Source organism: Canis lupus, chromosome 14 (genome assembly GCF_048164855.1).
Source record: "Canis lupus baileyi chromosome 14, mCanLup2.hap1, whole genome shotgun sequence".
NCBI lineage: Eukaryota > Metazoa > Chordata > Mammalia > Carnivora > Canidae > Canis > Canis lupus.
In genome coordinates this window covers 40,062,797-40,077,615 of record NC_132851.1, presented here as the reverse complement: position 1 = coordinate 40,077,615, position 14,819 = coordinate 40,062,797, and the positions used below count along the sequence as shown (strand labels likewise).

Sequence of the window (14,819 nt, the reverse complement as noted above, 5' to 3'; positions counted from 1 at the left end):
TGCCCCCTGCTGGGCGAGCGTCACCCTGAGCGGCCGCGGGCGCCCGGAAAGGAGTGACTTTCCAGGGTCGCGCGGCCCCGGATAGAGCGGCTGGGGACATGGGCTCGCAGGGCTCACGTCTTGGCCGGAAGCCCGCCGTCTCCGCCAGGAGACTCCTTGCCCGGTGCTGCGCTCCTTTGCAGGGCGAGGGCCCCCTTTTAAGGAAACGGTAGACGGTGGACCGTTTGGGGAACAGGATGGTTTGCAGAGAATGGGGATCTGGACGAGAGACAGCAGATGCTCCGGGGATGCTGGACTTGGTGCACGGTGGGTTTTCGGGGAGGGCAGGGTGGCCTTGCCTGGATATGGGTGTTGGGAAGACAGACACAGGCTCCCGGTCTTCGCTTGGAGAACCGGGGCGGCGGGGCGCGGGATGTCTGGGGGCGTCTAGGAGGGTGGGTGCCACGGAGAGACTGGGCGACCGCACAGATGCGGAAACCTCATCTGGGATGGTGGGTCCCCCGGGGAGGAGGGGAAGCAGGCCCAGGAAATAGGACAAAACTGTGAGGAAGGGTGAGTGGGGATGGAGCTGAGAGAGGGAACAGCTGTGAGCCGCAGGTGAGGAGCCGGCCTCTTCCCTGGGCAGGGAGCCTCCAGCCGGGCCTGAACTGCTGAGTGAAGGCTCCCCGGAGTTACCCACTGGGGAGTGGCAGGGGGCTTCAGGAGAGGGTGCCTGGAGGTGGGACCCCTGTCTGAGTGAGAACGGCCCACAGCAAGTCTAGGTAGACCTTGACTGGGGATGTGGGTGTGCAGGGCGAGGCCAGTAGAGGAAGAGCCAGCGAGGGAGAGAGGGCAGAGATCCAGCCGGACAGAGGTTTGCACTCAGGACCTTGGGGTAGGGTGTTTGCTAGCACCAGCCTGGTCAGGTAGGCCTTGGAGGGGTGGTGGCGAGAATGACATCGTGGGACGGTAAGAAGGGGGGGCCGTGTGGCTTCATGTTGAAGCTACAGAGGAGCAGAGGGGACTGGTGAGGCCCCAAGAGAGGCAACAGATAGGTTTGCAGAGATGGGGGGTCAGGAGGCAGCACAGCCGGCAGGGCCAAGGGGGTAAGGGGCACCTGAGCCTCCCCCGGGCAAAATAAAGGTTTTTTTTTTTTTTTCAAGATTTTATTTATTTATTCATGAGAGACACAGAGTGAGAGAGAGGCAGAGACACAGAGAGAGGGAGAAGCAGGCTCCATGCAGGGAGCCTGACATGGGACTCGATCCCAGGTCTTCAGGATCAGGCCCTGGACCGAAGGCGGCACCAAACCGCTGAGCCACCAGGGCTGCCCCAAAATGAAGGGTTTTGAGGTCAGCCTGAGCTAGGCTCAGAGGACCAGAAAGGCAGAGGAAGAGGGCGTGGGGGTGCAGACAGTACCTGGACAGTCAGGCTGTGAGGTCCCCGAGAAGGTCCCTCGGGTCTCTGGGATGGGGTATGGTGGGGCAGGACCCCCTACTCTCCCTCTCCTAGAGCCGGATGCAGCCAGAAGGTGGCTAACCAGGTCCACTGCAGGACTTGTGTTCAGAGCCTTGCCATTGGTCAGTGATGTAGGAGTCAAAGGCAGAAGAAAAGTTATTGAATTACTATTGACAAATCCTTAAAACAGAGTGATTTCTCCGAGGAGCTCAGCCGCCTCGGTGTTAGCACTGTGCTGAGGGCAACAGGCAATTCTAGCTCGGCCCCCAGGACCCTGTGAGTCTACTTGAACATATAGAAATTCTTTTATCTCTACCCCCCAAGATACATGTTGGCGATCATCCCCAGGCACATGGCCCGCAGATAGACATCTGAAAGGTGTCATGACTCAAGTTTAATGAAACAGTAATAAAAGAGCTTCTCCTGACAATAGCCAGCCCCCTCAGGATCCTGGAAACCTTGCTTCCAAATTTCTTAGAGACTTAGGCTCTCCCTAACCCCTTCCCAATTTGAAAGTCTGTAATAGGCCACTCCTTGTGATCCCAGTGCAGCCCTTCCTGCCCTCGGGTCCTGTCCCCCTGCTTTAATAAAACCCCTTTTTTGCACCAAAGATGTCTCAAAAATTCTTTCTTGGCTGTCAGCTTTGAGCTCTATGTTTCCTACATCAGTCGGTGCCACAGTCTGAGGTGAAATGGTCAACAGAGCCACCCAAGAGTTCCAAGGAATGTCTCACAGCTGGGACCAGGGAAGCTTCAAGAAGCGCTGCTCCGGGAGGCTTGCTTGCTCGGGCCTTTCCTGAAGGCCTACCTGGAGATGGCGGGCATGGACTTAAGGGAGGGCCACCAATGCTGGGGCTCTCAGAGGTGCAGACACCTGCCTGATGTGGATTGTGCTCCCGCCTCATGCTCCGTGTATCTCTCCTTGCAGAGATGGGGGTCCTGGCTGGTGTCCCCCCAACCTTCAAAGCCCAGAGACCCCCGATTTGGCTCCATCTCACTAGCCTGAAGGTCAACTTCCATGTGAGGGGCCATCAAGTCTGGCACACAGCAGGGATGCCATAAATCTGGGTCCCCTGGAGATGGGGGCCTCTAGGGACAGCCACACAGGACATAGGGTTCTAAGGCCTTCAAGAGGGACCCATCTGCCTCTGCCACCAGATGAGGCCCTCCCCACAAAGTACCTTTTGCTTCTGCTGATGAGTGGGGCACCCTTCTCTTAGCATCCAAGATTATGTCTGCCCAGCAATTCAAACTTTATTCTTAGAAATTATTTCCAGGGCACCTGGATGGCTCCGTCAGTTAAGCATTTGACTCTTGATTTCGGCTCAGGTTGTATCTTGGGGTCATGAGATTGAGTCCCATGTCAGGCTCTGCATTCAGCACCGAGTCACCTTGAGATTCTCTCTTGTCCTTCTGCCCCTCCCACTCATGCTCTCTTTCTCTAAACAAATCTTTAAAAAAAAAAAAAAAAAAAGGTGCCTGAGTGGCTCAGTGGGCTAAGCGTCTGCCTTCAGCTCAGGCAATGATCCCAGAGTCCCATGATCAAGTCCCACATTGGGCTCTCTGCTCAGCAGGGTGTCGGCCTCTCCCTCTGCCTCTCTGCCTACTTGTGCTCTATCAAATAAATAAAATTAAAAAAAAAAAAAAGATTCACTCCCTCTGCAATGTCCCCCCCATGCTTTCTCAAAAAAAAAAAAAAAATATTTCCTTTAAAGCTGTTTTTTAGAGTGGCTCAGAGGTTTAGTGCCACCTTCAAAAATAAAATCTTTTTTTTAATCTGTTTTTTATTTTTTTATTTTTATTTTTATTTTATTTTTTTTTTAAATATTCATTTATTTATTTTTTGTGATAGTCACAGAGAGAGAGAGAGAGGCAGAGACACAGGCAGAGGGAGTGCAGGCTCCATGCACCGGGAGCCCGACGTGGGATTCGATCCCAATCCCGGGTCTGCAGGATCGCGCCCTGGGCCAAAAGGCAGGTGCCCAACCGCTGCGCCACCCAGGGATCCCTTAATCTGTTTTTTAAATGTTTCTTTAAGGGAGGGGTTGGCTAGCTCAGTAGAACATGCAACTCAATCTCAGGGTCATGAGTTCAAGCCCACGTTAGGCATAGAGCTTTTTTTTTCTAGCTTTTTTTTTTTTCTATGTTTCTTGTTACGTACACACAAGAATAATTTTTTTTGTTTTTAAGATTTTATTTATTTATTCATGAGAGACACACAGAAAGAGGCAGAGAGAGAAGCAGGCTCCCTGCAGGGAGCCCGATGTGGGACTCAATCCCAGGACTCCAGGATCACAACCCGGGCCAAAGGCAGGCGCTAAACCGCTGAGCCACCCGGGGATCCCAGGAATAATATAGTATAAACATGTGTACCCGTGACCCTCTTTTGTCTTCTTCCACTTGACTTCCCACCCCCAGCATCAGTTGCCCTTAACAGAACACGATTCTTTTCTCATCTTTTATATGGGAACAATACCTCCATCTTTCATCAGGTTATTGTGAGTTCTGTCAGTAAATACACCGAGGACACAAAGTGCGTCTGCAGAAGTCACAAGGGCTGAGGCAGTCAGAGCGGCTACCGTTGGGCACCAACAGGAAAGGTGGTCTGAGGGCCCCGCAAGGCTTTGAGGGCCCCGGGCAAAATCAGCTTGTTGACATGGGTGCTACACTATTTAGGGTGTGAAAGTTCATCACAGAGGATCCTGAAGGGATTTGTAATTCCTTTCTAGGTATTCTACGTTTTAAAATGATGGTGTGGGCAGCCCCAGTGGCCCAGCAGTTTAGCGCCGCATTCAGCCCAGGATGTGATCCTGGAGTCCTGGGATTGAGTCCCACGTCAGGCTCCCTGCATGGAGCCTGCTTCTCCCTCTGCCCTTCTCTCTTTGTGTCTCTCATGAAAAAATAAATAATCCTTTTAGAAAATGATGTTTTTTTTTTTTAAGATTTTATTTATTCATGAGAGACACAGAGAGAGGGAGACAGAAGCAGAGACAAGCAGGCTCATGCAGGGAGCTGATGTGGGACTAGATCCCGGGACCCCAGGATCATGCCCTGGGCTGAAGGTGGCGCTAAACCACTGAGCCACCTGGGCTGCCCTGTTTTTTTTTGTTTTTTGTGTTTTGTTTTTTTTAAGTGTCTATTAAAAGCGGTAAAAAATTCCTAGAATATCCAGAAGCTGTGGGAGGGGTGCTGTCCAAATCTGTATCTCTAAGCAGAAAAGGGGAGCCCAGATAATACCTGGGGTAAAATTGGGATAAAGGGTAATTCTTATATATAAATATCCAAAACAAAACAAAAATCAAGGAAAGTATACATGTTGAGACAAACCTAAAAAAATTTTAAGTGAAAAAAACCCCACTTCTTTCATGAGTGTTTTTAGTAGCTGAGTATATGTGCTGAAAAGTTACATGTATATGTAAACAGGCATATCTTGTTTTATTCCACTTTGCAGATACTGTATTATATATATATATATATTTAAAGATTTTATTTATTTATTCATGAGAGACACACACACACACACACACAGAGGCAGAGACACAACACAGGCAGAGGGAGAAGCAGGCTCCATGCAGGGAGCCTGACATGGGACTTGATCCTGGGTCTCCAGGATCACACCCTGGGCCAAAGGCAGCCCTAAACCGCTGAGCCACCAGGGCTGCCCAGCATGTTTTATATATTATAAGCTCTTGGCGACCCTAGTGAACAAGTCTATTGCTGACCTATTTCCAATAGCATTTGCTCACTTGCATCTGTCACATTTTGATAATTCATTTTTCTTAAGATTTTTAAAAATTTGGGGAGCTTGGATGGCACAGCCTGTTAAGCATCTGCCTTCGGCTCAGAACATGACCTGAGGTCCTGAGATCGAGTCCCAAGTGGGGTCCCTGCTCAGCAGGGGAGTCTGCTTCTCCTCCCTCTGCCCGTCCCTCTGCTTTGCTCTCTCTTACGCTCAAATAAATAAAGTCTCAAAAAACTTTTTTAATTTATTTATTTGAGAGAGAGAGCACTCAGCAGCAGGAGCAGAGGCAGAAGGAGAAGTAAACTCCCGACTGAGTAGAGAGCTCGACACGGGGCTGGATTCTGGGACCCTGAGATCATGACCCAAGCTGAATGCAGACACCCAAGCCACAAAGCCACCTGGTGCCCCTACATTTTGGTCATTCTTAAAATACTTAAAATTTTTTCATTATTATTTGTCATGGTGATCTGTGATCAGTAATAGAACTTGCTGAAACCTCAGATGATGGTTAGCATCTTTTAGCAATAAAATATTTTAAAATTAAAGTATGTATGTTGCTTTTTTAGACATGCTATTGTATACTTAATAGACTGCCGCATAAACATAAATTTTTTGAAAAAGTTCTTTTTTTTAAGATTTTTTTTTTAAAGATTTTATTTATTAATGAGAGACAGAGAGAGAGGGGCGGGGCGCAGAGACACAGGCAGAGGGAGAAGCAGGCTCCACGCAGGGAGCCCGACGTGGGACTTGATCCTGGGTCTTGATCCTGGGTCTCCAGGATCAGGCCTTGGGCTGCAGGCAGCAGTAAACCACTGCGCCACTGGGGCTGCCCTTCTTTTTTTTTAAAGAAAGAGTAGTACATGGGCGGGGGGGGGGGGGGGGGGGGGCGGGGCTGTAAAAGAGAGTCTGAAGCCGACTGGGTGCCGAGGGGGCTTGAGTCCACAACCTTGGGCTCACCGCCTGAGCTGAAACCAAGAGTTGGATGCAGAGCTCACTGTGCCTCCCAAGCTCCCCTAATGGATCCCCTTTTGTTTTTGAGAGCCTTAAGCAGACCATGCCCTGGATCTTGGGACCCTGAGATCACAACCTGAGTGGAAATCAAGTCGGCTGCTTACCTGACTGAACCACCCAGGCGCCTCTCTTTTTTCTTATTATTTATTTTGTTTTCTAAAGATTTTATTTATTTATTCATGAGAGACCCAGAGAGAGAGGCAGAGACCCAGGCAGAGGGAGAAGCAGGCTCCCTGCGGGGAGCCCCCCCGGGGGGGGGGGGGAGGGTACTTGATCGGGACCCGGGGTCACGCCCTGGGCCGAGGCAGAGGTTTAGCCTCTGAGCCTCCGAGGAGTTAGGCGCCCCTTCAAACCTAACTTTTGTATGTGCCGGGCCACCTAAAAATTCACTTAATTTGTCTTATTACCATATTGGCTTTATTGCAGTGGCGGTACCCCCAAGGTCCACCTGTACCCTTGTATTAACCTTGATCTCTCTGTATGTCAGTTTTCCTGTGAGTGTCCTGCAGGGTCTTCATTCTCTCAATTGCACCTGTTACAGCGCCTTTTATGATTCTTTCTCACATGAGTTACTCAGTAGGTTGCTATTTAGTTTCCAAGCATTGTTGCCTGTGTCTAAATGTGATGCCCGATTTTCAGACCACACGTTTCGGTTCATGCGAGACCTCTTCTGCTGCCTCATAGATTTCGGCTATTGCTTTACCGTCCCCTCCCTCCGCAGCAAGGGGTGGTCCTGCTTTTGCATTTTTCTTAAATGAGAAAACATTTATTTTTTTGTTTTAAAGATTTTATTTATTCATTCATTGAGACACAGAGAGAGAAGCAGAGACACAGGCAGAGGGAGAAGCAGGCTCCACGCAAGGAGCCTGACATGGGACTCGATCCAGGGTCTCCAGGATCACGCCCTGGACTGCAGGCGGCGCTAAACCGCTGCGCCACCGGGACTGCCCATGAGAAAGCATTTAAGGAAAAACATTTGAGATTTCATTGAATATCATGAGTAAAACGTTTTGTCAAAATTTTTCAAAATTACGACGTGTGAGCATTTCTGCATCAACAGATCTGCGCGAGGGATGGGTCACACCGTAAAGCCTTTTTTACTGGGAGTCTCAGAAGTTTGAAAGTCACGCTGGTGGAGGAGCTACCTCAAGTGTGGGTGAAGGGGGTGAAGGCTCCCCGGGGCGTCTCTCCGCGGCCGGCGCAACTGGCTGTGATTTCAGGGACTTAAATAAAAAGCTACAAGAGAGAAGGCGCTGCCTCGGAAGCGGGCCGCCTGCAACGATGCCCCGCCCCCGCGGCGGCCCCGCCCTCCAACTTCCGGGCGCCGGCGGGCCGCGCGCGATCAGCCCCGGGAGCCGGCGGGCGCCCCCGAGGCGCAGTCCTCCGAGCTCCTAGAGCGGCCCGCTTCCGGGGCCGGGCCGGAAGCCCAGGGCGGGCGCCCCCGCGCCGCTGGCCGGGGCGGGGTGAGGAGGCGGCGGCCGCGGTGCTTGGCACCCGCACGCTCGTCCTCCGGTTGCGTCGCCGGTGGCGCCCGGCCTGCGGTGTCCCGGGGCCCCGCTCGGCCGCTTCGCTGGGTAGAGGAGAGACGCGCGTGTGACGGCGGAACAGACGAGCGAGGCCACAGGCGGCGGCCACTGCGGGGCCTTGAAGAGAGCGAGCGAGAGGCTCGTGGGGGCGCGCGCCTGAGCCCCGGGCCCGGAGCCCCCGCTCGCCGTGCGGGCGAAGGCAGGTGCGGAGGGGGCCGCGGCCGGCTTCGGGGGCCGCGGCCCTGCGCGTCGCGAGCGGGGTTGGGGCGACGGGCGGGGCGCTGGCCCCGCGGCCCTCAGGCGCCCGTTAGCACCGACGCCGGCGCGACCTGGGCCGTTCTCTCAGCCGCGACCCCTCCTCCACTTGTTCCAACCCCGCGCTGGTTTTCTCTGGTTAGACTCACTCCCGGGGTCCAGCGGTGGGACCACGGTCTTCCCCCTGTAGGCAGCGCCCGGGGCATAGCGGAGAAACGAGCCCCGCCTGCGGAGAGCGCCCTGAGGAGCCGAGGCCGGGCCTTGCCAGCTACGTCGGGCGGGTCCTCCCCACAGGCTGTCCGCCGGCCGCCCGCCCGCCGTGGGTCTGCTCTTTGCATTTGCAACCCCCCCCGGGGGGCCTCTCAGATCATGGGGTGCAGCCCCTTAGGCTCCCGCAGGTTCCAAGGCTCTCCTGCCAGCCAGAGGCGCATCATAACTACAGGACTTCTGTCAGCTGATGCCTGAGACGACGTTGCTTTACAGAGTGGCAGCTGCTTCTGAGGCTCGATCCCCACAGGGGAGGATGCCCCAGAGGCCTCCGCCCGCCCGACGGCAAGAGTGCGGGTTTCCACTGAGGAAGAGACCTGGAGACCAGGGCCTACTCTGTGGACAGAATTGTGATTTTTGGTCTTTAAACCACCTTTTTCCGGGATCCCTGGGTGGCGCAGCGGTTTGGCGCCTGCCTTTGGCCCAGGGCGCGATCCTGGAGACCCGGGATCGAATCCCACATCAGGCTCCCGGTGCATGGAGCCTGCTTCTCCCTCTGCCTGTGTCTCTGCCTCTCTCTCTCTCTCTCTGTGACTATCATAAATAAATAAAAAGAAAAATTAAAAAAAAAAAAAAAAAAAACCACCTTTTTCCAATTGCAACACACGTTTGTGAATAAGCAGTAAGCCTTGGAGAAATCAGAGAAACGGAAAGAAGGAAAAGAAGAGTCAGCCACAAGGAAACTAAGGCTGCTGTGCTGGGGTACGTGCGGCCAGACTTGTCTTTCTGTTTACAGGCTGCTTGTTTCACGAGGTGATGCAGCAAGAAGGCTCTCTAATGATCCACAGCACGGTCTTCCTGGTGGCACACTCACACGCCGTCATGGAACCGCTCGTCATGGAACCGCTTGTGTGTTCATTCCACAGACCCCTGCCGAGCACCTGCTGTGTGTCGGGCCCTCCCCCAGGCTCTGGGGGTACAGCCTGAGTGACCAGACTACAGGTCTTTCTTCATGGAGGAAGGCGGATAAGAAGCAAGTAAGTCGACCGTTATGTCAGCACAGGTGCCGTGGAGAGAAATACAACAGGGAACGAGAGTACGGAAGGAATTCTGGGGTGGGGGTGGCATTTTATATAGGATGGTCCAAGAAGACATCCCTGGGAAAATTAGCAGTGAGGGGCGGAGGTGTGTGGGTGAGCAGGTCTTAGGGTGTGGCTTCCTGGGCCATGAGGGGATCCTCTGGGCTGACGGGGTGGGCTTGCCCCGTGTCTCACCTTTTCCTGTCTCTTCTGTATCTGGGTGGTCCTGGGGGACAGGGACAGGGGTGGATGGGACTTAGGCCTGGGCTCCTTCCACTCAACACTCACTGTCCCCAGCACCTGCTCTTCCCCTGACGGGGACCCTGGAATGGCGGTGCCACTTGCGACGCCCACACTCCAGGTGAGTGCCCTGTTTGAGCCTCTTGGCTGCCTTCATCCCCAGCCCTCAGCTTTTCAGCCCTGAGCACTTTCCCAGCAGGCCCCAGGCCCACTCATGTAGCTCCCACTCCTGCAGGTGGGTCACAGGATGGAGTCTGTGAGCCAAGGGGCCACCGCCTCCCTCTTTGAAACTTCACAGTGCTCTGTGTGCTCCTTCCTGAGGCTTTGGGCAGAAGCGGGCTGCCCGGGATCTCCTGCAGCCCTAGAGCCTCCAGGGGCAGCCAGCGAGGCCAGGGTCCCTGTCCCTCCCCAGCATCTACTTCTGTCCTGGCGTGAATGACCAGCCCTTCTTCGTCCACACAGCCTTTGGGTTCTCTCTTGAGATCAGAGAACCAAAGGACAGGAACGCTCCCTACCAGTGTAGATGTTGCTAGACCGGCAGCATCTCAAGGGTGCCTCCTCCCCAGACCCCTGTAGGCTGTGGAGAGGTATGAGGCCACGGTTGAAACCCCTCGTCCTCCCACAGCTTTATGGCAGTGGGACTGCCCAAATTTCCTTGGGGAATGTCGAGGTGTTCCCTCTGTGCCAGGCCTTGGGGATGCAGCAGTGACCACACGGGCAGATGCCTTGACCCCCAGAAGCGAACAGGTACCCTGAATATCCCTGACATCTCTGCATCTCCTGTCCAGACAGCCCCAGACAGCAGGGTTTGTGGTTGCAGGAGGCCGTGGTGTTTGAGGATGTGGCCGTGTACTTCACAAGGATAGAGTGGAGTTGCCTGGCCCCCGACCAGCGGGCACTGTACAGGGATGTGATGCTGGAGAACTACGGGCACGTGGCCTCGCTGGGTGAGGCTTCCCCAGCCGTCCCGGGGTTGAGCTCAGTGGCAAACCTGCCTCTTCCACTGGCCTCTTGGGGGAGTTGATTCTTTTCCAAATTCATAGTCCAGCATGTTTGTAAGGGAAGCTGGAGGGCCCCCATCTCTCCATGGCCATGCAGCTGTCCCGCTCCTAGGGAAGTAAGTGTTTCAGGCCCCACAGCCGGGCATCTTTCCTTCCTTCTGCTCCCTGACACGTGCCGCTCTCCTCCTTGCACGTAGGCTTTCTTGTTGCCAAACCAGCACTGATCTCCCTCTTGGAGCAAGGGGAGGAGCCGGGGGCTTTGATTCTGCAGGTGACTGAGGAGCGAGGGTCCGCAACCAGCCGCTGCCCAGGTAAGTGCAAGGCACAGAGAGGCCTGGCCTTTGTACAACTTCTTGTCCCCCCCCCGCCCCTAGTGCTTGGGCACCAGGAAGGCTGTACTTTGAGCTCCTCACAGCAGGGCCAGATTTCCTGTGAAACACCTTGCTTGTGACCCAAGGCCAAACCAGGACTAACTTGTGCAAGAGACCCAAGTGCGTGAATGTCCTCCTGGTTCTCTGAGGTGTCGGGCCAGATCTGTGGGGGCTGTGGGTGGGTGGGGAGGACCCCTGAGCTGCTGTGATTCTCCCAGTTCCCCACGGCTCCCGCGCCAGGGCCTCAGCTTGGGACTGCGGAGGCGGCGTGCCGTCCACAGGGAATGCTTAGCATGTCCTCCGAGTGAGTGAACTATGGCCGAGCGCCCAGAGGGAGAGGGGTGCGAGGGCTAGCAGCACCCCCAGGCCCCACTCTTCAGTCAAGCCTGCTCCCCACACAGTCCCGTGGGCCAGGCCCGTGCCCTACCTCTCTCCTGATGCCGCTCCCCTTTCACGAGCTCCCCTCCTCAACCCACTTCCCTCAGACCCTCCTCTGGGCTCTCTTTCTTATGCGGACTCTGGTTTTACAGATTCTTGGGAGAAGTTCCCAAACTTCCCTACTTCTTTGATCTAAAGATTATGTTTTCAAATCACGGAGTTTCTTTTATGAGTATAGAGGCTAGGTCATTTTTTCATTCTCTGTTCATTTTTCCAGATTCTAGGATGGAGGCTGGGATCAAGCAATCTCCTCTGAGGAGAGTGTCCTCTAAGCAGTTAGGACTATTGGGCACGATTTGGGGCCGCCTCCCTGCGGGGAGGCCCAAGTTAACTGAATTGAATGGCAGTCCTGAGGATGGGTTAGATAAAGTACCCCTCCCCCTCCAGGCAGGCGGCCCTGGTGGGGTACTCAGCACGTCCCTGGGGGTCCTGGAGGACAAACAGCGAGCCTCGGGCCGTGCAGGCACTGTTGGGCAGAGAGTGTACAGGTGTGCTTGTGGCAAGGCGTTTAAGTACAACTCGCTGCTGCTCAGGCACCAGGTCATCCACACGGGCGCCAAGCCCTACCAGTGCACTGAGTGCGGCAAGGCCTTCAAGCAGAGCTCCATTCTCCTGAGACACCAGCTGATCCACACCGAGGAGAAGCCCTACCAGTGCAGTGAGTGTGGCAAGGCCTTCCGGCAGAGCACACAGTTGACTGCGCACCACCGAGTCCACACTCGGGAGAAGCCCTACAAGTGTGGGGAGTGCGGGAAGGCCTTTGGCCGCAGCTCCCGGCTCCGGCAGCACCAGAAGTTCCACACAGGGGAGAAGCCCTACGAGTGCGGGGAGTGCGGGAAGGCCTTCTGCCGCAGGTTCACACTCAATGAGCACTGCCGCATCCACAGCGGGGAGAGGCCTTACACCTGCCTGCAGTGTGGGCAGCGCTTCATCCGTGGGTCCTCGCTCCTCAAACACCACAGGCTGCATGCCAGGGAGAGCCCCCGAGACGACAGCGGCTGTCCGAATACCCTGCTCGGCGCAGCGCAGAAAGCTGCTGCAGGGGACAAGCTGTACCAGTGCTCCGTATGCCAGAGGCTCTTCAAGCACAACTCCTTGCTCCTCCTGCACCAGAGGCTGCATACGGGCGAGAAGCCCTTCGAGTGCAGGGAATGTGGCAAAGCCTTCAGCCGGAAGTCCAACCTCACTCTGCACCAAAAGACCCACACCAAGGAGAAGCCATTTGCCTGCACGGAATGTGGCAAGGCTTTCCGCAGGAGCTACACACTGAATGAGCACTACCGGCTGCACAGCGGTGAGAGGCCCTACAGGTGCCGGGCCTGTGGGAGGGCCTGCAGCCGGCTGTCTGCCCTCATTCAGCACCAGAAGGTCCATGGCCCAGAGTGCTCCCGGGAGGGTGGGGAACACAGACGAGTTGGTAAAAGTCAGAGACTTGGGTGTCTGACTCTTGATTTCGGCTCAGGTCATGATCTTGGAGTGTGAGATTGAGCCCCGATCTCACGTGGAGTCTCCTGGGCATGGAGTCTGCTTGAGATTCTCTCTCCCACTTTCCCTCTGCCCCCCCCTCCCATCCCCAAACAACAGAAAAGGCAGAGAACCCATTGGGGAGAGGCCCCAAGGCAGAGGGCCCGGGGCCAGGGCTGTGGTCAGGCAGCACGCAGGGTGAGGACGGTGAGCCAGAGGGGTCCTCCCGCAGCTGGGGAGCCTGGATGCACACACATGCTCCAATGAGTCACATGAGGATTGTGGGTGGGTTCTGTTTTCTTTTTCCACTCATTTGTTTTCCAAACACTGACTTGTGATCAGAACAAAACAAACAAAAAGGCTATGTTGGCTCATTTTTGTTTACTTTTATTAGGACTGACCAAGATGAAGCCCAGCTTGCGGCGGGGCGAGGGGGTGGGGGTGGGGGGCAGCCCAGCCCAGCCCCTATTTGGAGGGGAGGGCACAGGACTAGAATCCACAGGGTACCCGGCTTGGGGATGCTTGGGATTCTCAGGTGGATCAAGGGTTTGTCAACCAGTCAGGCCGGAGGGGCAGTGGCGGGAGCCAGGACTTGGGGACCAGGGTCTGCAGGCTCCCAGCAGTGCCTCAGGAACCCCAGCTGGCTTGAGCATGGTCCGCCCTCACCAGGCCTGTCAGCAGAAGGCGGCTCTGGGGAGGAGCCTCCCGAGGGCCTGCTGACAAGGGAAGGCATCTCTTAGTGACCCTTGGTTGGGAACGCTGAGAGTGCTGACAGCTTCTGCGGCATCCTATAGAAGGTGCACCAGAAAGGAGGCCTCCAGCCCCAAGCCAGCTGAAGAGCTGACCAGTAAATGTGTATTTTTTAATCTACTTTTTTTCCCCTAAGTATAAATTTTTTGTAGGACATTTGGGAAATGCAAAAACTTATTAAAAAAAAAAAAAAAAGAAATATAGGGATGCTTGAGTGGCTCAGTTGGTTAAGTAACCAACTCTGGATTTCAGCTCATGTCCTATCTTGAGGTCATAGGGTCGAGCCCCATGTCAGCCTCCCTGCTCAGCATGGAATCTGCTTGTCCATCTCCCTCTGTTCCTCCCCACATTTGTGCTCCTCCCCCCATTTGTGCATGCTCCCTCGCTCTCTAAAACAAATCTTTAAAAAAAAAAAAATGTTATTGGGGATCCCTGGGTGGCTCAGCAATTTAGTGCCTGCCTTCGGCCCAGGGTGTGATCCTGGAGTCCCAGGATCGAATCTCATATTGGGCTCCTTGCAGGGAGCTTGCTTCTCCCTCTGCCTGTGTCTCTCATGAATAAATAAATCTTTAAAATAAATCTTAGAGAGATCACAAGCAGGGAGAACAGGAAAGGAAGAAGCAGACTCCTCGTGGACCAGGTAGCCTGATGCAGGAATCGATCCAGGATCCTGGGATCGTGACAGCCCAAGGCAGACGCCTAACTGACTGAGCCACCCAGGTGCCCTATAAATAAAATCTTTTTAGAAATGTAAAATAGGGATCCCTGGGTGGCTCAGCGGTTTAGCGCCTTGCCTTGGGCCCAGGTCGTGATCCTGGAGTCCTGGGATTGAGTCCCACGTTGGACTCCATGCATGGAGCCTGCTTCTCCCTCTCCCTCTGCCTGGGTCTCTGCCTTTCTCTCTCTCTCTCTTCCTCTCTCTATCATAAATAAATAAAAATCTTTAAAAAAAGAAATGTAAAATATTTTTAAAATGTAAAAAATTACCTTGTCACATTTCAGAGATTACTGTGGTGATGTGTTTTTTTAGCCTCTTTTTTTTTTTTTTTTTTAAAGATCTTATTTTATTCGTGAGAGACAGAGGGAGGCAGAGACACGGGCAGAGGAAGAAGCGGGATGGAAGACTCAAACCTGGGACTCGGGGGTCATGCCCTGGGCTGCAGGTAGACGCTCGACCACTGAGCCACCCAGGTGTCCCAGTTACGAGATTTTTAATATGAAGGGCAGCCCAGGTGGCTCAGCAGTTTAGCGCTGCCTCCAGCACAGGGCCTGATCCTGGAGACCCGGGATCGAGTCCCA

At 54.4% G+C, this 14,819-nt stretch overlaps 1 protein-coding gene across 10 annotated transcripts; it reads left to right on the top strand.

Annotated features, from left to right (window-relative positions):
• The first annotated feature begins 42 nt into the window (after window positions 1-42).
• Window positions 43-13,719, top strand: ZNF517 (zinc finger protein 517). Of its 10 annotated transcripts, none has more exons than XM_072775524.1 (6): window positions 8,818-8,939; window positions 9,104-9,214; window positions 9,554-9,617; window positions 10,317-10,443; window positions 10,695-10,808; window positions 11,524-13,719. In XM_072775524.1, the coding sequence occupies exons 3-6, from the start codon at window positions 9,585-9,587 to the stop codon at window positions 12,786-12,788; spliced, it is 1,539 nt and encodes a 512-aa protein (XP_072631625.1). In that variant the 5' UTR covers window positions 8,818-8,939; window positions 9,104-9,214; window positions 9,554-9,584; the 3' UTR covers window positions 12,789-13,719. The 10 variants fall into 10 exon arrangements, with proteins under 10 accessions (XP_072631622.1, XP_072631623.1, XP_072631625.1 ...); XM_072775525.1 differs by adding an exon at window positions 10,122-10,243 and having other exon boundaries at window positions 8,824-9,214; XM_072775521.1 differs by lacking the exons at window positions 8,818-8,939; window positions 9,554-9,617 and adding an exon at window positions 43-306 and having other exon boundaries at window positions 8,974-9,214.
• Window positions 13,720-14,819: the final 1,100 nt, after the last annotated feature.